This window comes from Scyliorhinus torazame, chromosome 12 (assembly GCF_047496885.1).
Source record: "Scyliorhinus torazame isolate Kashiwa2021f chromosome 12, sScyTor2.1, whole genome shotgun sequence".
Lineage (NCBI taxonomy): Eukaryota > Metazoa > Chordata > Chondrichthyes > Carcharhiniformes > Scyliorhinidae > Scyliorhinus > Scyliorhinus torazame.
In genome coordinates this window covers 61522049-61545732 of record NC_092718.1, presented here as the reverse complement: position 1 = coordinate 61545732, position 23684 = coordinate 61522049, and the positions used below count along the sequence as shown (strand labels likewise).

At 46.5% G+C, this 23684-nt stretch overlaps 1 protein-coding gene across 3 annotated transcripts in view; it reads left to right on the top strand.

Annotated features, from left to right (window-relative positions):
- cemip (cell migration inducing hyaluronidase 1) overlaps positions 1 to 23684 on the top strand; it is a 319445-nt gene that overhangs the window by 139009 nt on the left and 156752 nt on the right. For all 3 annotated transcript variants that reach the window (XM_072468761.1, XM_072468760.1, XM_072468759.1), the window contains exons 3-7: positions 5873 to 6010; positions 16343 to 16484; positions 17333 to 17569; positions 18059 to 18238; positions 22456 to 22526. In XM_072468761.1, the coding sequence (XP_072324862.1) occupies positions 5873 to 6010; positions 16343 to 16484; positions 17333 to 17569; positions 18059 to 18238; positions 22456 to 22526 (768 nt within the window). The remainder of the gene's footprint in view (positions 1 to 5872; positions 6011 to 16342; positions 16485 to 17332; positions 17570 to 18058; positions 18239 to 22455; positions 22527 to 23684) is intronic.

Here is a 23684-nt window from a genome sequence, read left to right as displayed (position 1 = left end):
GTGTTCAAAATTGTAAGGGGTCAGGATGAAGTGGATATGGATAGTCTGTTCCCGTATTGGGGAACCAGGGGACACTGATAGAAGTGAATCATATCATAGTATCATGGAATTCCTACAATGCAGAAGGAGGCTATTCGGCCTATCAAGCCTGTACCGACCCTCTGAAAGAGCACCCTACCCAGGCCCACGTCTCCAACCCACCTCCGAAACACAGGAACCCCACCTAAACCTTTGAACACTAAGGGGCAATTTAGCATGGACAATCCACCCTCTGAAAGAGCACCCCACCTATGCCCACACCCCCATCCGATCTCCATAACCTTGCCTAACCTTTTGGACACTAAGGAACAATTTAGCATGGCCAATCCACCTAGCCTGCACATCTTTGGACTGTGGAAATAAAGCAGAGCACCTTGGGGAAACCTACACAGACACGGAGAAAACGTGCAAACTCTGCACAGACAGTCACCCGAGGCCGGAATTGATCCCGGGTCCCTAACGCTGTGAGGCAGCAGTGCGCACCACTGTGCCACCCCTCAAATATTAGAAGATGCAGCGGCAACCTTGGTGCACGAATGTTTAAGATCTGGAATGCGCTGCTTGAGAGGGTGGTGGACAAGGCTTTCAAAAGGGAATTGGATCATTAACTGAAAGGAAAAGATTTCCTGGACTATGGTGAAAAGGTAGGGGAATGGGACTTGCTCAATTCCTGAAAAGAGCCAGCGCAAAAGCGATGGGCCAAAAAGTCATTCCCTGATTTGATGTTTCCCCTGTAGGTTACTGCCCACTAGGAATTAGACTCCGAATGTACAAATTGATTTCACACAACACTCTTATGACCAATACATGGAGGAGGTGTAACCCCATCATTTGGAGCTATACTACGTAGATGCAAAAGATGAAAACTGTAAGTGATAGCTAGGTCCCTCCCCTTTATGTAGCACATGAATTGCAGGACTTGGAGTAGAATATTTAATTTTCTTGAACTGACTCTGCTCAGAAGGCCCATTCATAATTTATTAACATCCTTATACCAGCAAAAAGGAAGGACTGTAGAAAGAGGGAAAATCGACCGTGGATATCTAAGAAAATAAGGGAGAGTATCAAATTGAAGGAAAAAGCATACAAAGTGGCAAAGATTGGTGGGAGACTAGAGGATTGGGAAATCTTGAGGGGGCAACAGAAAGCTACTAAAAAAGCGATAAAGAAGAGTAAGATAGATTCTGAGAGAAAAATTGCTCAGAAATAAAAACAGATAGTAAAAGTTTCTACAAATATATAAAACAAAAAAGAGTGGCTCAGGTAAATATTGGTCCTTTAGAGGATGAGAAGGGAGATTTAATAATGGGAGATGAGGAAATGACTGAGGAACTGAACAGGTTTTTTGGGTCGGTCTTCAGAGTGGAAGACACAAATAACATGTCTGTGACTGATGGAAATGAGGCTATGACAGGTGAGGATCTTGAGAGAATTGTTATCACTAAGGAAGTAGTGATGGGCAAGCTAATGGGGCTAAAGGTAGACAAGTCTCCTGGCCCTGATGGAATGCATCCCAGAGTGCTAAAAGAGATGGCTAGGGAAATTGCAAATGCACTAGTGATAATTTACCAAAATTCACTGCGGTGGTCCCGGCGGATTGGAAATTAGCAAACGTGACACCACTGTTTAAAAAAGGAGGTAGGAAGAAAGCAGGTAATTATAGGCCAGTGAGCTTAACTTCGATAGTAGGGAAGATGCTGGAATCTATCATCAAGGAAGAAATAGCGAGGCATCTGGATGGAAATTGTCCCATTGGGCAGACGCAGCATGGGTTCATAAAGGGCAGGTCGTGCCTAACTAATTTAGTGAAATTTTTTGAGGACATTACCAGTGCGGTAGATAACGGGGAGCCAATGGATGTGGTATATCTGGATTTTCAGTAAGCTTTTGACAAGATGCCACACAAAAGGTTGCTACATAAGATAAAGATGCATGGCATTAAGGGTAAAGTAGTATCATGGATAGAGGATTGGTTATTTAATAGAAAGCAAAGAGTGGGGATTAATGGGTGTTTCTCTGGTTGGCAATCAGTAGCTAGTGGTGTCCCTCAGGGATCAGTGTTGGGCCCACAATTGTTCACAATTTACATAGATGATTTGGAGTTGGGGACCAAGTGCAATGTGTCCACGTTTGCAGACGACACTAAGATGAGTGGTAAAGCAAAAAGTGCAGAGGATATCGGAAGTCTGCAGAGGGAATTGGATAGGTTAAGTGAATGGGCTAGGATCTGGCAGATGGAATCCAATGTTGACAAGTGTGAGGTTATCCATTTTGGTAGGAATAACAGCAAAAGGGATTATTATTTAAATGACAAAATATTAAAACATGCTGTTGTGCAGAGAGACCTGGGTGTGCTAGTGCGTGAGTCACAAAAAGTTGGGTTACAGGTGCAACAGGTGATTAAGAAAGCAAATGGAGTTTTGTCTTTCATTGCCAGAGGGATGGGGTTTAAGACTAGGGAGGTTATGCTACAATTGTATAAGGTATTAGTGAGGCCACACCTGGAGTATTGTGTTCAGTTTTGGTCTCCTTACCAGAGAAAGGACGTACTGGCACTGGAGGGTGTGCAGAGGAGATTCACTAGGTTAATCCCAGAGCTGAAGGGGTTGGATTACGAGGAGAGGTTGAGTAGACTGGGACTATACTCGTTAGAATTTAGAAGGATGCGGGGGTATCTTATAGAAACATCTAAAATTATGAAGGGAATAGATAGGGTAGATGCGGGCAGGTTTTTTCCACTGGCGGGAGAAAGCAGAACTAGGGGGCATAGCTGAAAATAAGGGGAAGTAGATTTAGGACTGACCTTAGGACGAACTTCTTCACCCATAGGGTTGTGAATCTATGGAATTCCTTGCCCAGTGAAGCAGTTGAGGCTCCTTCATTAAATGTTTTTAAGATAAAGATAGATAGTTTTTTAAAGAATAAAGGGATTAAGGGTTATGGTGTTCGGGCCGGAAAGTGCAGCTGAGTCCACAAAAGATCAGCCATGACCTCATTGAATGGTGGAGCAGGCCCGAGGGGCCAGATAGCCTTCTCCTGCTTCTAGTTCTTATATTCTTATAATAAATTAAATTGGTCCTTTTTCTCACTTTTCACTTGCTTCTTTTAAATCTTTTTGGAGGGATGCTCAGAATATTATTGAACATTCACAATTCAGCAGTTGACACCGACCCCCAGCATTCGGCAACGTCTTACACACATCTGCATCCCCTCTCTCAGATTAGCGATGAGAGAACCTGACTGTCCGGAATTGTTTGCAATGATCTAACAGTGATGAAATCAGAGGTTTCACAAGTAGAATAATTCTTTGTTAGTGTCTGAAACACTGGGGCTCATATCTGAACTCCAGAAAATTGTGAAAGGAGCTATTCTGTTTTCACATAAATCCATGGAAATTGTGTACCGGTTTTGCCATTTGGGGGGGGGAGGGGAGTCTGGGTACCAGTTTAGCATTTCACCTCATACACAAGTTCTTTGTCCAATTGTTAATTCACTATTAGCAATTATTCACTCAGTTTCTGAATGCTAAAATATGAAACAACTTAATAACATTAAAATCACCATCAATCTTTGGATTCGAACTGTGTCGTAATCATTTGAACGGGCCTGGTGACCATTTTAACTGCAAAGAGGAATGATTTTTTGTTCAAGCCAACACATTGCTCATTGAGATTTACTTACCTCACTCACGTGAGGACAATTTCCAAGGAATAAATGGTCAGTTGTCCAAAGGAGCCTGTGCGCTGTAAGCACGGTATCAATACATGATTACCAGCTTCAGCATGCCTGCATACTTTCCACCATCCACACAACCTTCCTGGGCATAGCAAGGAAGTCAAGAAGAGACAGGCCAGTGATTCTAACTCTATCCACCTGTCAGGAATCAGGTGAGTGAGCAGTTAACGCACTGACTGCAGACAGCTCCTCACACAGACCGTGCCCACTGCCATTTCAACTCACCGGAGTTTTTACATTCAGCACAGGTGCCCACCCAGGCAAACGGTGGGGGAGGGGGGGATTCCCATTACAAGCTCAACATCTCAATTTTAACTCAAACTCATGGAAACTTCCATCCTGTCCCAGGCCCGCCTGCAAAGCCTGCTGAGATTGGTGTCTGAGAGCTCCGGAAGCTGTACAAAAATGGCTCTCAGTTGCTGCTCGCTGAACTCAGATTCCAGATCGCCGCACTCTTACAACCCTTTTATCAGATTTATTGACTTTCTGGAGGTACCATTTTCTTTGATCCTCTATTCTGGGTGGAGCAAGACTTGGAGACAATGGGCCAGATGAAGAATGCGGGGGGGGGGGGGAGGTAAGAAAGGAGCTCAAGAAGCTACAATGTTTTGAGGGATCTGGTCACAGCTCAGCAATTCAGTTTACTCGTCACATCTCTGCTCAACGGTCCCTGCTCCATTCTGACTGCATTATTTATCCAACATGGGAGAACATTCAGTCAGTTACATTCTGACATTACAGACTCAGAAACGGTGATTAAACCACACAGCAGGCCAAAGTACAAAGTAGGATGAAGGTTTGGCACCAAATAGGATACATTCCATCTATTTATTTCTTACCCAGGCGATCAGCACATAGGCCTCGATTTTCCGCGCGAAGGAGAGTCTGTCCTTTGTGTCTAAAATGGAGGAAGAAATCCAAATTTGGAAGCTCTCCCTCCCCCCACCCACCCCCAGCACCTTGTCATTTTCATGGGAAAGGGCCCGGGTCAGGATTTACGTGTGCTTGTTTTGTGGAGGGTAGCTGTCTTCACTCATGTGACTTTTGTGAGAGAGGTATTTGAGATCCAATGTACACTGATTAGACCTGGTAAAGTGCAAGTCTGAAATTTGTGGGGTTGTTTGCATGACCAGGGTATACCTTTGAAGAGGTAAGGTATCCCCCATCGGATATGGTCCCAGGACACCTTTGGGGGAGCTTGGGCACTCTTTGGGAGAATGAAGGGGCCCTTTGAGATTGCTGAAAGAAGGCATGAATGTGCATAAGAAGTACACAAACTCATTGGCCCTGTGAAACCCATTGTAACTGTCAAAAATAAGTGTCAAAAGTGTCAAGAGGAACTTGTCAAAGTCCTGCCCTTTAACTCTTTGAAATAAACTATTGGGAATGTTGAAAGAAATGATTGCTTGCTATGTCACTCTGTCTGTTGATATAAGCCTTAGGGATACCATAACTGGATTAGTGCTGTGTGACTAATTGCATGACCATCCATTATTGCATTAGGATGCCTGCCATTTTACAGTTTATTTGACAGCTCCAAGTGGTCATGGACTCTTTGAAGTGGGACTATGAATTCCAATGCTTGTTTTTTTAATAAGGGATTATGTAATTGAATGAAATGTTTATTGTTATCGGGATAATGTCTTGGAGGACTGTAAATGCTGTGAATGGTTTTTTAATTAAATAGATTATTTGAAACAAAATAAAGTGTGCAATAGAAATGAGAAACATTATTTTATTTAATCTCACCAAGGGTTGTGAGGTCTGTCCATGATGGATATTGGCGATGTTAGCATGGTAGGTGTCAAAGCATAAAGTGGTGTGTGGGGAGCATGGATTGACATCAGTTGACTAAGTGGCATAGGGGCTATGAAGGGCTATGGAGGAGAGCAGAGGGGCATAGATTGGCATGGATGGTAGGAGGGACCATAGAGAGATATGTGGGGCATGAGGTCACATGGGTTGTCATGGATGGGACATGGGGAGTATGAGGAGATGTGAGAGGTGAAGGCTGTTTTATCGAGGTTCAAGGTGATTATTGAATATGGATTCAGGATCACGGATTATGGATTGATGGTGATATCTTTTGTGTTACAAGCTTGTCCTGACCAGGATCCAGATCTCCACCACTGGAATCCTGGCCACCATAAGGAACATCGTGTGAACGTTGGCCGTAATCGGAAACTGCTGCTGTCGTCTTCCGCCACAGTCCATTCTATTCACATCTATGATGGAGGTACATTTTAATGAATTATCTAAAGGCTTTCAGTGGATTGATTTTTTGTTCAAATATATGTTTATACGTAGTAAGTCTGGAGATAAGATAAACATTGTCACCACATAAGATTCACAGAATTATAGTCAATGAAAAAGGTAGATTAGATTATTTATTTTCTTGGCTAAAGCACACGGCCTGAATCTCACTTTCCTCTGTCGATGAGGATTTATGTGGTCTTGGGGGGGATGTGAACCGAAGGAACAGGATCCCCTCTGAGTTCCCACCTGCCTGAAACTCGCAGCAATTTTACACAGGGCAGGCAAGGCCTTGGACCGGCCACCTGCCCTTGCCCCAATTCGACCCCAGAGTGGCAATTATTGGCCAGTTAAGGGTTGCTTCCTGCCCAGCCTCAATGATTAGGCAGGTGGGGGAATCTGTCTGGTGTAGGAGAAGCCAGATGATGAAAAGGCAGGAAGGGGGGGCTGTCAGGGCGGAGGTGGGTGGGCACCATCAGGAACCCTCTTCTGACTTTGGGCATTCCCCCTTAAGGTCTGGTGACCTCTGGACCTACATGCCACTTCCCACTCCGGCCTCTCCCCTGATATCACAAATGCCGCCTTTTCAGCCCCCAGGCCTTTACTAGCATCCCAGAACTTACCTTGCCATCCAGTCCTGGAAGTTAGGCTCTGGCATGTTGAAGCTCTTCCTCTTCTGCCCAGTGCACCACCCATCTCTGCTGCAGGGGCTAGAGAGCTGCTGACCAATCGGATTGACCAGCAGCTCCCTAATGTGGGACTTCCTCCAGTGTGAGAGGCGGAAGTCCAGCCAGCAGCTAATTGACGCGCATTCCAGTGTGAAAGGGCAGCGGGGCAGTCTGAGTGAACAAGGAACTCACCGGATTCTTTGTGACTATTATCGAGATGCTTTTGTCAGCTGCCTCGGCACAACTTTAAATCTTGCGTCATCACACTCTCCTGAGCCAACCCATAGTCCGTACAAACTGCTTTCCAATCTCCAATCTTCCTTTCCTCTCCAAAGAATTTCAACATGCTGCTGCCAACCAAATCAGTGCCCATCTTTCTGACACTAAATTTGAATTCCTCCAGTCAGATTTAACAAGGATAAGTGTGAGGCTATCTATTTTGATCAGAAAGACAACTTATTATCTAAATGGAGAGAAACTTCAAAATGCTTTGGTGCAGAGGGATCTGGGTGCCTCATGCACAAATCACAGAAAGTTAGTATGCAGATGCAGCAGGTAATAAGGAAAGTGAACTGAATTTTGGCATTCATTGCTAAAGTACAGAGTATAAAGTGTATAGGGCATTGGTGAGACCACATCAGAAGCACTGAGCACCGTTTTGGTCCCCTTACTTGAGGAACAATGTAAATGCATTAGAATAAATCAGAGAATTATTCACAAGATTTATTGCAGAGATTAGAGGTTTGCTTATGAAGAGAGATTTAGCAGTTTAGGCCTATACTCTCTAGAGTTTAGAAGAATGCTAGGAGATCTAATTGAGGTATATAAGATGATAAAAGGTATTGACAGGGTAGATGTAGAGCAGATGTTTCCTCTTGTGGGGCAATCTGGAATGAGAGTTCATAGTTTTAGAGTAATTAGTAGCAGATTTAAAACAGAGTTGAAGAGAAATTACGTCTCTCAAAATGTCGTGAATCTGTGGAATTCATTACCCCAGAGTGCGGTGGATGCTGGGACATTGAGTATTAAGAAATTTAAAGAGGAGTTAGACAGATTTTTAATTAGTAATGGGTTGAAGCATTAGGGAGAATGGGAAGGAAAGTGGAGTTGAGGCCGAAAGGAGAACACGCTACTCCTGAATTGCCTACTCCTGCTCCTAACTCTTATGTTCTTGTGTTCTTATATTTCCCTGCCAAGGAAAGAAGTAGCACTTATAAAAGCCACAAGTGACATCCGATGTGACTGTGACAAAGCTGAGCAACCCTTCCTCATCTTCTCGACCTGTTTACAGCCTTTGACAAGGTTTACCACACCATCCCCCTCAGTCTTCTCTTACCCAGTCCCTCAAGGCTGACATGCTTCCGCACTAAAAATGAGTTCTCAGGTGACTGAGGAGTTTAACACATGACCTACAGTCTCTGTCACAGGTGGGGCTGACAGTGGTTGGAGGAGCAGGTGGGTGGGGTGCCCGGGTTGCCATGCGCTCTTTCTGCTGTCAACACTTGGCTCCAGCTTGCTCTTGGTGATGAAACTCGAGGTGCTCAGCCCCTTCCCGGATGTTTTTCCTCCACATCAGTTCATTTAGGACAGGAATTCCTGGGTTTCTGTGCGGAGGCTTTGAAGGTGCCATTGAAGTGTTTCCTCTGCACTCCTGGGGCTCACTTGCCGTGTCGAAGCCCTGAGTTCAGCACTCATTTCCAGAGTCTTGTGTCAGGCATGTGGACAATGTGGCCCACCCAGCAAAGTTGATTGAGCATGGTCAATGATTCGATGCTGGTGATGTTGGCCTGAGTGAGAACACCAGCATTGGTGCACCTATCCTGCCAATGGATTTGCAGGATCTTATGAAGGCATTGCTGGTGGTACTTTTCTACGGTTTTGAGGTGTCTGCTGAACATAGTGCATGTCTCTGAGCCATATAGCAGAGTGTGCTCTGTATACCATGAGCTTGGTGCCAGGTCTGAGGTCCTGGTCTTCAAACACTCTCTTCCTAAGGCGCCCGAAGGCTGCGCTGGCACCCTGAAGCCGATGTTTAACCACGTCCTGATGTCTGCCCTTGTTGACACTCCCAAGGTATGGAAAATGGTCCACGTTGTCCAAGGCCTCATCATGGATTTTGATGACCGGGGTGCAGCTGCGTGCAGCAGGGAAGGTGGGTAGAGGATGTTTATGCCAGACGCAATCGTCAGATGCATACTGTAATTCAATGACAAAGGATGGGACGACCTTGGATCGGGCCTGCAGGAGGCGGAGGTTGAACAGATTCCTGTCTGTTCTGTAGTTTAGCTCCACTGCAGCGGGGAGCTTGTTGAGGGTGAGATGGAGTATTGCAGCAAGGAAGATCGAGAAGAGCGCCGGTGTATGACACAGCCTTGCCTGACGCCAGTCCGAATGTGAATTGGGTCTGTGGTGGACCCAATGATCAGGAGGTTTACAGGTCAGCAGAGGATGGTGACAAGCCTTTTAGAACAGCCGAAATGGAGGAGGATACTCATAATCCCTCGCGATTGACAGTGCCGAAGGCCTTTGTGAGGTCAGAGAAGGTCATGTACAACGGTTGGTGCTGTCCCTTGTCGTCGCTGGGCGGTGAAGATCATGTTGTGCCCCTTAGGGGGCAGAATCTGCATTGCGACTCTGGGGGGTGCTCTTCAGCCATAATATCTCTCTACTGTTGTCCAGATTTGTGGGACTGTATTCCCCTCGTTCCATTTTCATCAACTTATTCGTACCCAGAGTATCATCTTCAATGGCTTCTCTTCCTGCTCCTGCACCAGGACCTTTTTGTCCCCCAATCTAGCCTTGGCCCCCTCCTATTTCTCAGAAACATGCAATATCATCCTATTTTAGTTCAATATTCATTTTCACACATACACTGAAGACAACCAGTTCTACCTCTTCACCACCTCCCCCGCTGTCGCAAAGTTATCGAACTTCTTCCCGAGTACTCGGTGAGAAAAAAAATATCCTCGTCCTAAATATTGAGAAGACTGAAGTCATAGAATCATAGAATCATAGAAGTTTACAGCATGGAAACAGGCCCTTCGGCCCAACCAGTCCATGCCGCCCAGTTTTTACCATTAAGCTAGTCCCAGTTGCCCGCACTTGGCCCATAACCCTCTATACCCATCTTACCCATGTAACCATCTAAATGCTTTTTGAAAGACACAATTGTACCCGCCTCTACTACTACCTCTGGCAGCCCATTCCAGACACTCACTACCCTCTGAGTGAAGAAATTGCCCCTCTGGGCCCTTCTGAATCTCTCCCCTCTCACCTTAAACCTATGCCCTCTAGTTTTAGACTCCCCTACCTTTGGGAAAAGATGTTGACTATCTACCTTATCTATGCCCCTCATTATTTTATAGACCTCTATAAGATCACCCCTAAGCCTCCTACGCTCCAGGGAAAAAAGTCCCAGTCTATCCAGCCTCTCCTTATAACTCAAACCATCAAGTCCCGGCAACATCCTAGTAAATCTTTTCTGCACTCTTTCTAGTTTAATAATATCCTTTCTATAATAGGGTGACCAGAACTGCACACAGTATTCCAAGTGTGGCCGTACCAATGTCTTGTACAACTTCAACAAGACGTCCCAACTCCTATATTCAATGTTCTGACCAATGAAACCAAGCATGCCGAATGCCTTCTTCACCACCCTGTCCACCTGCGACTCCACCTTCAAGGAGCTATGAACCTGTACTCCTAGATCTCTTTGTTCTATAACTCTCCCCAACGCCATACCATTAACTGAGTAGGTCCTGGCCTGATTCGATCTGCCAAAATGCATCACCTCACATTTATCTAAATTAAACTCCATCTGCCATTCGTCGGCCCACTGGCCTAATTGATCAAGATCCCGTTGCAATCCTAGATAACCTTCTTCACTATCCACTGTGCCACCAATCTTGGTGTCATCTGCAAACTTACTAACCATAAGTCATGTTGGTCTCTGCTCCAAAATCTCTTCCTTCACTTCAACCCTTTCCCTGACAACAGCCTGAGACTTAAACCAGACTGTTCAAATTCTGGTTGTTAGGGTGACCCTAAACTGAGCTTCCAACCATTGTGTTCACGCCATCGCAAGAGCGCCTACATTCACCTCAGTAACATTACCTGGCTCCGTCCCTGCCACAGTTCATCCCTCATTCATGTCTTTGTTGAATATTCCAATGCACCACTGGTTGGTGTCCCATATCCTATCCTCTGTAAACCGGTCATCCAAAACCCTGCTCCCCGTGTCTTAAATCACACAAAATTCCGTTCACCTATCATCTCTGTGCCTGCTGTCTTACAATGGTTCCTGATTCAGGAACATCTTGATTTTAAAATTCTCATCCTTGTTTCCCGATCTTTCCATGGACTCATCCCGCCACACCTCTGAAATCTCCTCCAAATCCACAAAACCCTGGAACTTCTCTAATTCTGGCCTTGTCTCCATCTTTAATTGTTCCACCTTTAGTGACTATGCCTTCAGTTGCCTCGGCCTGAGTTCCGGAAATTTCCTTGCGAGACTTCTCCAACTCACTTCCTGCCTTTAAGCTCACCACTTTGACCAAATGTTTGGTCACCTGACCTAATATATTATTCATGCGGACTGGGCTCCGATCATGTTTTATTAAGATCCTGTTGATGCCTTGGGGCAATTTGTTAAGTCAGAGACACGATATAAATGTAAGTCGTTGTGACCAATAATCTCGAACAATTACAACCTTCATAACTTCACCTCACCCTTATGCACCTCACACCCACATCCCACAGTTTTCACACGGTGCCAACTACTCAACTGTGACAGCCACAACACACAATCACACTGCATCACATTCACTAACTCGCTTCCTGTCCTCTTGCAGGACAAGGGTGACACCATCTGGACACAGTGCCACCTAACCAATGGCAGCTTTGAACAGCTGCATGTCCTCCTCCTTCCATCATTAGATTGGTCATGACTGTGAACTGAAACCATCAAAGCTGACAATATCCTAATGTCGAATCCTCCTTCCCACGTCCTTACTTCCCTCTCAGTCCACAATGTCTTCTGATTTACAAGGCGTAGATTATGGTTATCAGACACAGCATCTTGGTTGGGTCCAGGAGTGTTCTCCGAGCATTGGCCACCATTTCACTGTACCAAGATGGTCTGGATTGGTTCATGCTCATTGCTGTTTGCCACAGGCTTCCAGGCAGACCTGCCAAGCGTTTCACTGTTAATACCCAGAAACCTTCCTCTGTAATAATGCACTTCGTGCTCCCCTCAGCACAACCCTGCTTTAGTGCCTTTCCTCCTGCAGATTGAAATTACTGGCAGCAGGTCAAATACTGATGCTGGACATACTTTAGAGGATAGCTTAGATTTGTACATAACCTTTATTAGTGTCACAAGTAGGCTTACATAAACACTGCAATGAAATTACTGTGAAAATCCCCTCGTCGCCACATTCCGGCGCCTGTTCAGGTACACACAGGGCGAATTCAGAATGTCCAAATGACCTAACAGCATGTCTTTCGGGACTTGTGGGAGGAAACCGGAGCACCCGGAGGAAACCCACGCAGACACGGGGAAAATGTGCAGACAGTGACCCAAGCCAGGAATCGAATCCGGGTCCCTGGCGCTGTGAAGCAACCGTGCTAACCACTGTGCTACCGTGCATGGCGAGACAATGGGCACGAATGGCCTGAGGCCAGGTCATGGGGCAGGGGTGGCATACGTACCAGCTCACAGCGCCTGAGATCAGCTTCAAAGCACTGAAATGAAGACTTTGATGGGGCAGAAGGTTTCTGCGTATTGATAATGAAACGCTTGGCAGGTCTGCCTGGAAGTCTGTGGAAAACACCACTGAGCATGAAGAAATCCAGACCATCTTGGAACGGGGAAATGGATGGCCAATGCCAGGAGAACAAGCCCGACACAAATTCCGCTACCTGGGAATCCAAATAACCAATGACTGGAAAGGGATCCACAAATGGAACCTCACCAGTCTGACGGCGGAAGTAAAAAAGGACCTGCAAAGATGGAACACACTCCCACTCTCCCTCGCGGGGAGAGTCCAGACGGTCAAAAGTAGCGTACCTCTTCCTACTTAGATCCATTCCGATCTACATCCCCAAGGCCTTTTTCAAAGCACTAGACAAGCTAATTATGGCGTTCGAATGGGAAGGGCAGAATGCTAGGATCCCAAAGAAGGTCCTACAAAAAGCAAAATCCAGGGGGAGGCTAGCCCTACCAAACCTACAATTCTACCACTGGGCGGCGATGGCTGAGCGAATAAGGGGATGGTTGAAATCATAAAGGAAGACGGTTGTGGTTGACAGATGTCAATCATCTCAGTTGCAGGACATCACTGCAGGAGTTCCTCAGGGTAGTGTCCTCAGCTGAACCATCTTCAGCTGCTTCATCAATGTTCTTCCCTCCATCATAAGATCAGAAGGGAGGATGTTCGCTGATGATTGCATAATGTTCAGCACCATTCGTGACTCCTCAGATATTGAAACAGTCCGTGTCCATTTGTAGCATGACTTGGGCAACATTCCGGCCTGGGCTGATGAGTGGCAATTAAATTTGCTCTACACAAGTACCAGACAATGGGCATCTTCAGCAAGAAAATCTAATCATCACCCCTCGACATTCAATGACTTAACATCGCTGAATCCCCCACTCTCAACATCCTCGTGATGGACCAGAAGGCTCCTTTTACCAGAAATTGACTGGACCAGCTATATAAATACTGTGGCTACACAACAGATTAAAGACTAGGAAACCTGCGGTGAGGAACTCACCCCCTCATTCCCCAAAGATCCACCATGTACAGGGCACAAGTCAGGAGTGTGATGGGATACTCTCCACTGGCATGGATGAATGCAGCTCCAACAACACTCAAAAAGCTGACACCATCCAGGACAAAGCAGCTCACTTGACTGGCACCTCCTCTACAAACATTCACTCCCTCCGATGGGCAGTAGCAGCTGTGTGTACCATCGACAAGAGGCATTGCATTATGAGGCTCCTTTGGCAGTATCTTCCAAACCCGTGAACTCTTGCACCAGGAACAGTAGACACATGGGAACACCACCACTTGGATGTTTCACTCCAAGTCACTCACCATCCTGGCTTGGAAATATATCGCCGTCCCATCTCTGTCACTGGGTCAAAGTTCTGGAACTCCCTCCCTAACAGCACTGTGGGTGCACATACACCCATGGACAGCAGCAGTTCAGGAAGGCAGATCACTACCACCTTCTCAAGGACAATATTTCTTTGTTAAAAAATTTATTTTTTCCAATTAAGGGGCAATTTAGCATGGCCAATTCACCTACCCTGCACATCTTTGGGTTGTGGGGCGAAACCCACGCAAACACGGGGGAGAATGTGCAAACTCCACACGGACAGTGACCCAGAGCTGGGATCGAACCTGGGACCTCGGCGCCGTGAGGCAGCAGGGCTAACCCACTGCGCCACCGTGCTGCCCTTTCTCAAGGACAATTAAGGATGGAAAATAAATGCTGACCCACTCCCATATTCCATGAAACAATAAGTAAAAACAAATTAATTCTCTCATCACTGCTGCTCCTCCCCTGCCTTTGCTGTCACCATGCCCAGCCTACACCGCTGCCATCCATACCAAGATGATGCAGCCCACAGCCAGTCCACCAATGCCTGGAGCTGCTTGATGGCATCCTGCCACACCATATGCATTCTACCCCAGTGAAAGTCAGCAGCCTTCCGCCAAGCATACTGAATCCATTGGGAAAGCACTGTGAAGCAATGCCGAGGATAGACAAAGGCACATGGAAGCAGGTGATTAATTGATGTTTGTTTGCAAATTGACAAGCTTTGATTTTCTAAATTTTGTCATGATATTCAGGTAAACACCATAGCACATACATACTGATGGACAGATCAACGGACCAATCGACACACACACAACACCACAGCCAATCACAGGCAAGAGCATACACAGTACAAAACAGGGAACACGACACTTCCTGAGCATTCCAGCAGGAGACAGCTCAGGGCACAGAGCTCATAGCAAGCCACTCAGACATCCACCATGTGCTGAGTGCCACTACAAGATAGTATTAGGAATAGGCCCACAGATTCTAGGGTTATGATCGAACCTCAGTAACCAGTTTCCCACTGTAAATAAATGTCAGCAATAAAACTGAGTTGTACCATTCGCAACCGTGTTCGTCTGTGTAGCAGAGTACCCAACACATCAAATTTCATTTGGAATAGGGAGCTTTGTGGCGCAGTGGTAGCGCCCCTACCGCTGGACCAGAAGCTCTGGGTTCAAGTCCAACGCCAGGACTTGTTGGCCACAGAGGAGCATTCAATGTGGTTCAGCAGACTAATCAGCTTGGGAATCCTTCCAACACTTTCCCCTTTATTCCCCAAAGGGTAAAAGAAAAATGGGTGTGAAGATATGTCAACAACAATTTGGAACGGGTATGTTGTGGTGGAATTTGTTTTTGAATTGTTGCCTATCTGACACCATCGCAGTCTGAAACAGGGGAGTTCAGATGTGGAGTAAAAAAAGGAAATGCTGGACAATCTCAGCTCTGTTCTCTCTTCACAGATGCCATCAGACCTGCTGAGATTGTCCAGCATTTCCTGTTTTTGGTTCAGATTCCAGCATCCGCAGTATTTATTTTCACCTCTGTTCATTCTCCCGATCACACTGAAGTACAAAGGGAGATGCTCAGGATTATTGCACCCATCTGGGAGAATCCTTTGTGCAGAATCCTTGAAATCAGGACAGCATGTGTCACACCGCGCAATCCTCGCAAAAGCTGACAGAAAACAATCAGCAACAAAGTTGAATATTGTTTGAAGACCCCTTTCAATTAAGCCGGTTTAATAGCCAGGAAGCCAGCAGTAGGAATAACAAAGGATTTATTTAACTGCGCACAAAGTCTGCCCACGACAGTAACTATTTACACTTCACAGTCCCAATTGGGGCAACCACCATGCCGGTTGCTGCTCGGGCCGGCTTTTATGCTCGATCTGACCAGCCCCAAGCGGGAATGCTCAAGGTCAATTACAGCTTCCCCGTGGGGGTTATCCACCTGCTGGGAGCAGTGGGAGAGGCGGGTGGTCCTCCTGCAGTTCACACATGTTCAGCAGTTCGAGGTTAAGAGATGCTGTTAGTTGGAGTGTTGAGCTCCAAAATGGTCGTGCTCATGTTGAATCAGGATTACACATTTGTCCGTGTGGGAAGCGTGGGCGCATGCCACAATGTCATTTTGCAGCCAAATCGGCTCCCATACAACCAGAAAGCTAGCACTCCGATGCCTAATTTCACAGCTTGTGTTTTATAATGGGTCATTTAGGGTGATGTGATAACGTCAGAAAAATCATCAACCCAGCTTCAAACAGCAATGGGGAATATCCTCAATAATTTAATAAGTGAAAACCATCATAATTAAGTAGAGCTTTTATATCAACAGAAATCATTAACCTGCACCTTTCTAAAATCAAACGTTAGAAAAATATTTAAAAGGGTGAGTGGAATTGGACTAATCGGATTACTCTTTCAAACAGCAGGTACAGGAACAAAGGGCTGAATGGCCTTTCATGTGTTGCAACAGTATATGATTCCCATAGGATCCACACCGCCAATCAGAAATGCATTGTTTATTATCTTCTCCTGTAGGCAAACTGGTCATTTCAGATGGTAATGAGGAGCCTATCGTGCTTCGTACACGAAGTATTCTGATTGAAGATGGTGGGGAGTTGCACATTGGCAGTGAGGACTGTCCATTTCAGAAAGACTTCACCATCATTTTATATGGAAGGTAAATAGAATACAGAATACATTTTCCACATAGCAGGAATTTGGGTGCCGAGATCAGTACACTGCACGATTTTCTGTCCATGGAACCCTGTTGACTTCTTTATCGGAATCCCAAAAATGCAACCCCAGCTCACACATAGCTCCGTGGAAGGGTAAAATGGACAATATTGAGACATCTATCCTTCACTCCCAATTTAAAATAAATAAATTTAGAGTACCCAATTCATTTTTTTCCAATTAAAGGGCAATTTAGCGTGGCCAAGCCACCTATCCTGCACATCTTTGGGTGGTGGGGGTGAAACCCACGCAAACACGGGGAGAATGTGCAAACTCCACACGGACAGTGACCCAGAGCCGGGATCGAACCTGGGACTTCGGTGCCGTGAGGCAGCAGTGCTAACCACTGCACCACCGTGCTCCCCCTTCACTCCCAATTTTAACCAGTATTGACTTCAGTGGGGCTGGTTTAGCACACTGGGCTAAATCGCTGGCTTTTAAAGCAGACCAAGGCAGGCCAGCAACACGGTTCAATTCCCGTACCAGCCTCCCCGAACAGGCGCCGGAATGTGGCGACTAGGGGCTTTTCACAGTAACTTCATTGAAGCCTACTTGTGACAATAAGTGATTTTCATTCCATTTCAAAATGGGGAGAGGTGTGTAAGAGACAGTTGAATAAATTACTTCCCGTTTTACATTACCACTCAATGTTAAAATTACTTCCAATGTCTGGAGCACAAATTCATAATATTTCTCCCCAATATAGTTTATGAAAACTAAAATATCTCTTTTTATTCTTGGATGAAATGCTCTGCAACTACAAGTTTCACTTCTATGTTGTCTTTTTTGAAGATCTGATGAAGAAACGGAAAACCTTCACAGCTATTTTGGGTTGAAGTTCATTGGAGTTGGTAGAGGAGGGACACTTGAAATTCACGGTGCTCACAAACTGTCCTGGACATTTCTGAACAACACCCTCCACCCTGGTGGGATGAGCAAGGGTGGCTACTATTTTGAAAGAAGCTGGGGCCAGCGTGGCATTATAGTCCATGTAATTAACCTGATCGGAGAAGTCGTCCATTCAGACAGGTGAGTTTAGACCAGTCATTTCCATTTTTAGCCCAGATTGACCATCTCATCTGTAGTGTTCAATTGTTCTGTGAGTCTGTTTACTATTGATGCTCACTGTGCTTGATTAGTTAAGTCTGGGTGTGGACTCAGAAGAAAGTACACAAATTGGAGCAGAGCTGGAAGCCAGAGCTAAAGCATGAAGTAGACATCTTAGCACTGCGAATGAAACCTGTTACACACATACAAACTAGTGCATCTCTGCGTAGCTCCGAGGAATATAAAATATACAACACGATCCACTGCAATGTTGGAAAGAGTCTGAAACAGCTGCTGCTCCCATGATGCACGGCTTTGATATGTATCTGTTTGTCATGCTTGCACTCGCTACTCTGACAGGCTTCTGGTTGGATTTGAGTTCTGCATGTGCTGTTCTTGACTGCTTTCAAGGTGATTGATGACTTTAATACCTCAATTAAGTACCTCTATTGTTTAAAAACAAATTCACAGATTTGACACCTATAAAAGCGAAGATGAAAGTAAACGTCTTGCTGAGTACTTGGACAGAGTTAAGGAAGGCCTGATAATTTCAGTGGCTGTGAATGACGAGGGGTCAGCCAAGCTGGATGACTTTGCCAAGAATGCACTGTCAAAGCTCGGGAGCAAGTATTTCAGACATCTTGGATTCAGGTAAAACCTTTTAAAATGTACATTTTTTTTTGAAAGAAAGGATCCTAATCATAAAATTAAGTGGACTACCTGGTGAACTTTAATCCCTTGAGTTGATCACATTTGACAGACCGCTTCTTTCTTGCTGCCAAGCAGGGAGCTCTGGCTTGGTGTGCTTCTCAATCACTGCTCCACATCCACATTGTAGGCCATCAACTCCCCCCATTTTCCAAGTGGTCATAATCTTAATCCTGCTTTAATTATCATGGAAAGTTGGCAAGAAGGCCTCAACAGCAAAGCATCAATGGGCAGTGGATTAAAAATAGAATTTATTTATTGGAGTCAATCCAATCTAATTTAGTATATTTTCCTCTCACAAAAGCCTGGCTTCTTTTGCTATTTGGGACAGTCTTTGGAATGGGATATAATATGGTAGCTGTAATAATTTCTGAACTCATAGAATCCCTATAGTGCAGAAGGAGGCCATTTTGCCCATCGAGTCTGCACCGACCTTGTGAAAGAGCACCCTACTCAGACCCACACCCCCGCCTTATTCCCATAACCCCATATAAAATGTTGGATACTAAGGGGCAATTTAGCATGGCCAATTCACCTAACCTGCACATCTTTGGACTGTGGGAGGAAACTGGAGCAACCAGAGGAAACCCACGCACACACGAAAGTGCAAACTCCACACAGACTGTCAACCAAGTTCGGAAATGAACCCGGGTCACTAGCGTTGTGAGGCAGAACTGCTAACTACTTCGCCCCATGCCTTGGATCTATGTCACTATTACTTCACTGTCACTGGATCAAAACACGGAACTCCCTCCCTAACTGCACTGTGGGTGTACCTACACCACGTGGACTGCCTGGACTTCAAGAGGGCAGCTCACCACCACCTTCTCAAGGGTAATTAGAGATTGGCACCACAATGCTGGCCTAGCCAGTGATACCCACATGCTGTGAAAGAATACATTTTGAAAACATCAATCTCAGCCAGAGGCCATTTAGCCAATCCAGCTCACCCTTCAATAGAAACCCAAGATCGCCACATCCTCCTATCCAACTGCCTTGGACTTCCTTTCACATATACTTGTATTAAATTTTATCTTCTAATAGTTCTGACCACATGCAAATATTGTTCAGGTACTTTTGAATTCGCTTGGCTTCTTTGTACCACTCCAATTTCTTATTTTCCCCTTAGTTTTGTATCATCCGTGAATAAAAACCCAGATCACTTAGGGACATCTGAAATGTTAAGATCTGTCGACCTTAAATTTGTGTAACCTAATTAGTTTAATTTCCCTTTGAAGATGAAGTTCTGTTAACAGTTCTACATGCATTTCTGTTCATCTCCCATCTCGATATCCCAACTCCTGTGAAAATTGAGGAAAAGCATTTTGTATCCCGGTCATTACTACATGTTACACTTGAGACTGCATGTGGTTGTGCAGGGTGATGTGTAATGTGCAATGTCAATGCCTGTACCTCTGTGTCGGTGTTAATGGAACTTGCTCAGTGTGCAGTGTGGAGCTTAACGCACAGCGTCACTTCACATTGCCCAGTTTCACCAATGCATAGATGCAGTGCAAATGGACAGCAAGTTCTGTATGATCACATCATCAGAGAATTAAAGTAATCTGTTGATGGGAGGTGATCTGACACAGGGGCCGGGATTCTCCCCTAACCGGCCATACCGGCACCGAGGAGTGGCGTGAACCACTCCGCCATCAGGCCGCCCGGAAGGTGCGGAATCCTCCGCACCTTCAGGGGCTAGGCTGGCGCCGAAGGGCTTGGCGCCGCACTAACCGGTGGCGAAGGGCTTGGCGCCACGCCAACCGGCGCCGAAGGGCCTCCACTGGCCGGAGCGGGTTGGCACATGCGCGGGAGCGTCAGCGTGTGCTGCTGTGACCCCAGCCACTGCGCAGGGGGCCCGTCTCCACACCGGCCATGGCGGACCGTTACAGCGGCTGGTGCGGAGGGAAAGAGTGCCCCCACGGCACAGGCACGCCCACGGATCGGTGGGCCACCCCCTGGGGCCAGATCCCCCCGCGCCGCCTGCAGAACCAGGTCCCGCCGGTACGGACCCGCCGAAAACGGGCGGCCACTCAGCCCATCGCGGGGCGGAGAATCGCCGGAGGGGCCCCTGCCGACGGCCCCCGACCAGTGCGGCGTGATTCCCGCCCCTGCTGAAAAACCGGCGCCGGAGGATCCGGCAGCCAGCATCGGGGCGGCGGGACGGGATTCACGCCGCCCCCCCCCCGGCGATTCTCCGGCCCGGCAGGGGGGTCGGAGAATCCCGCCCAGGGTCTTGATCGGTAAGGTTTAATAATTTAATTAACATAATCCGATAGCCCCCATTCAATGGGGCGGTCAGAGAAATAATGCACCAGACTGGAAACAGCCATCAGAGAGAACCTGCCCTGACCAAAGACCTTTTCACTAATCGGACAAAGTTACGTTTTATTGGTTGATTATTTTTCTAGAATCAGAAGCTGTTTCAGAATTGGAATAAAAATTCAAGTTAATATTTGGTTCTAGTCCCTATATAATTTTTTATTTTGAAGGTCTATTTGGGAAGTTTGGTTTCCGATGTTTCAGAGTGTTCATTTTCATCACTTATTCTTAAGCAAGGTTTTGCCTGTCCCCACCGAAAGTCTGCCTTAACAACAAGGGACCCGATCGAAGGCCTCATCGCGCCCGACCCTGGACACGACAAGGCGGTCCTCGCGATGCTTGGGACGTCTCCCGAAATCTAACGAGATCTCACGAGATGTCACGATCTGGACCTCACCCTCACTGTGCGAGATCCAGATTTCATCACAATGTGTCCCAAGATCGTGTTGTATCTCGCGAGACGCGCTGAGCCGGGTAGATCCCGGGAGCAGGGTCTCCTGGCTATCATCAGCCAAGCTGAGCCCAAAATGCAGCTCGCTACTACACTGTTCGATCGAGTCCTAAGTGAACTTGTGGGTTGCCCGCACCTCTCACCCATTGGCAATGTCACCCTCCACACACATGGGCATTACGCCACACCTCCCCAAATGAGGACACCCTGATATGGGGTTCCTGGGGATCTCCCATCTTCAGCTCCCCCCACACCCCTTACAGGCCCCCCCTTCCAGGACCCCCACCCAACACTCCCCCAACCTCCCAGAGGCCGTACTTACCTGCCATGCACACCGCCACCCTTCATACCCCCCCTCCGCCCTCCTTTCATGGGCATGTCCCCCCTCAGCCGCTGACCTTTGGCAGTGCCATCCAGTACCGAGGCACCCTTGCACTGCCACCTTGGCACTCGAGCAGTGCTTCTGCCAGCTTGGCAGTACCACCTGGTCACCTTGGCAGTGCGTTTAAGAGGGAGGGCCTGGGGCCACCCTCAGGGGCCACCCTGCACTGACTGTGGCCACCCAGGGGTCTCCGATAGACCAGGAGACCCCCCCCGGTGCCGTTCTGCCAGGTCCACGTTTGTGTGGACCAGACCTGAACGGTGCGGAACAGCGCCCGGCTGTGGCCTCGCTGTTGAAGTCGGCAGACCCTGGGTAAGTTTGGTGCGCACCGTTTAGTCTCTCCCCTTTTGGGGGTAATTCAGACTCCGATGCCTCGCGGGTTTTGGGTGTATCCTGCGAGGCGTGAATGCTGCCGGGAAACCCACGAGTAGCCTGGGATTCACTGGCCGCACTGTGCTCGAGCGAGAATCGTTCTCAGTGCTGCAGGCATTCAGAAACATCCCGCTAAACGTGCCCAAAACGGGACTCTGTATTTTCCCGTTAAATCATGCCCAAGATCTTTCAATTTAAGTTTCAGCTGTTGCCCTCTGGGGCACTTTCAACTCGGAGTCAGAAGATTCTGGGTTTATGCTCCACTGTGGAGACTTCAACACACAATCTTGGCTAACACTCCAGTGCAGCACAGAGGGAGTGCCACACTGTCTTTCAGATGAAATGTTGAACTGAGGCCCTGTCTGCTCTCAGGTAGATGGGGAAGATCCCAGGACACTATTTTGAAGACAAACAGGAGAGTTATTCCTGGTGTCCTGGCCAATATTCATAACTCAATCATATTATCATATTCCTGCTTATGGGAGATTGCTTTGTGAAAATTGACTGCCCCGTTTCCTACATTACAACAAATCAACACTTCAGAAATACTTCACTGGCTGTAAAGCCCTTTGGGACATTCTGCGGTTACAAAAGGTGCTATATAAATGCAAGTCTTTCTTTTTAAATTCAAAGGCACCCTTGGAGCTTTATCACTGTGAAAGGTTCGCCCGAATCTTCTGCTGAAGATCATGTTATTTATCAAGGTAAATAATGGGACACATTTTATATTCTTATTATAACTAATTTTAAAATGAGAAAGGTTTTATAAAATGGCAAGATTTGTATTTGATTGACATATAAATCTGAGGTTATATTTTCCAATCGCTTTCCCCAGAGACGCAGTGTCAGGAAATTCAAACTTGTATAGAACCTTGGTTAAACTAGACTTGGAATATTAGGAACAATTCTGGTCTTCAAAAAGGATCTGGATATTATATATGTCAAAGGTGCATTAAGAATGCAGAAGGATAATGCCAGGCTCCAATCACATATGGGCATTGCTGACAATTGTCAGTATCCCATGAATTATTCTTCAAATGGGTGACTAGTCAGAGCTGTTTTGGAGGGCACATTGCTGTGGACAGAGAGCAGGCTTGTCCAACCTTTTCACTTGTGACGGGCCACATTTTCATTTCTTTTCTCAAGGGGCCTGTGAGAAATTTCAGATAAAGTATTGGCACAAAACTAAACAGAATGTTTTTAAAATGTGAGTTATTAAGGAAAGAAACAATTGCCAAGCAAAAATAAAGCAATGTCACAAAAATAAACTGTTTAAATAAAAAGAGTAATGAATGAAAATGAGTGTGAGAGGGTTAACGTGCCGGGCTCACTTTCATTCTCAGGGTGCTCACTCACTCATCCACACCCACTGTGAGTGGGTATGAGTTAAGTGTTGATGAGACTGAGTGAGATATGTAGAATTAAGAGTAAGATAGACACACACACACACGCCTACTCACCCACTCCCAAACATGCACTCACTCCCAAACACACACTCATCCACTTCCAAACATGCACTCACTTACCCTTAAACACACCCTCACTCACTCACTCCCAACCACACGCTCGCTCACTCCCAAACATGCACTCATTCACCTACTCTCAAACACTCACTCACACGCAAACATGCACTCGCTCACTCACTCCCAAACACGCATTCGCTCACTCACTCCCAAACACGCACTCACTCCCAAACACGCACTCACTCACGGACTCCCAGACATGCACTCATTCATTCCCAAACACTCACTCCCAAACACGCACTCACTCATGCACACCCAAACACGCACTCACTCACTATCTCCCAAACAAGCACTCACTCATGCACACCCAAACACTCACTCACACCCAAGCACTCACTC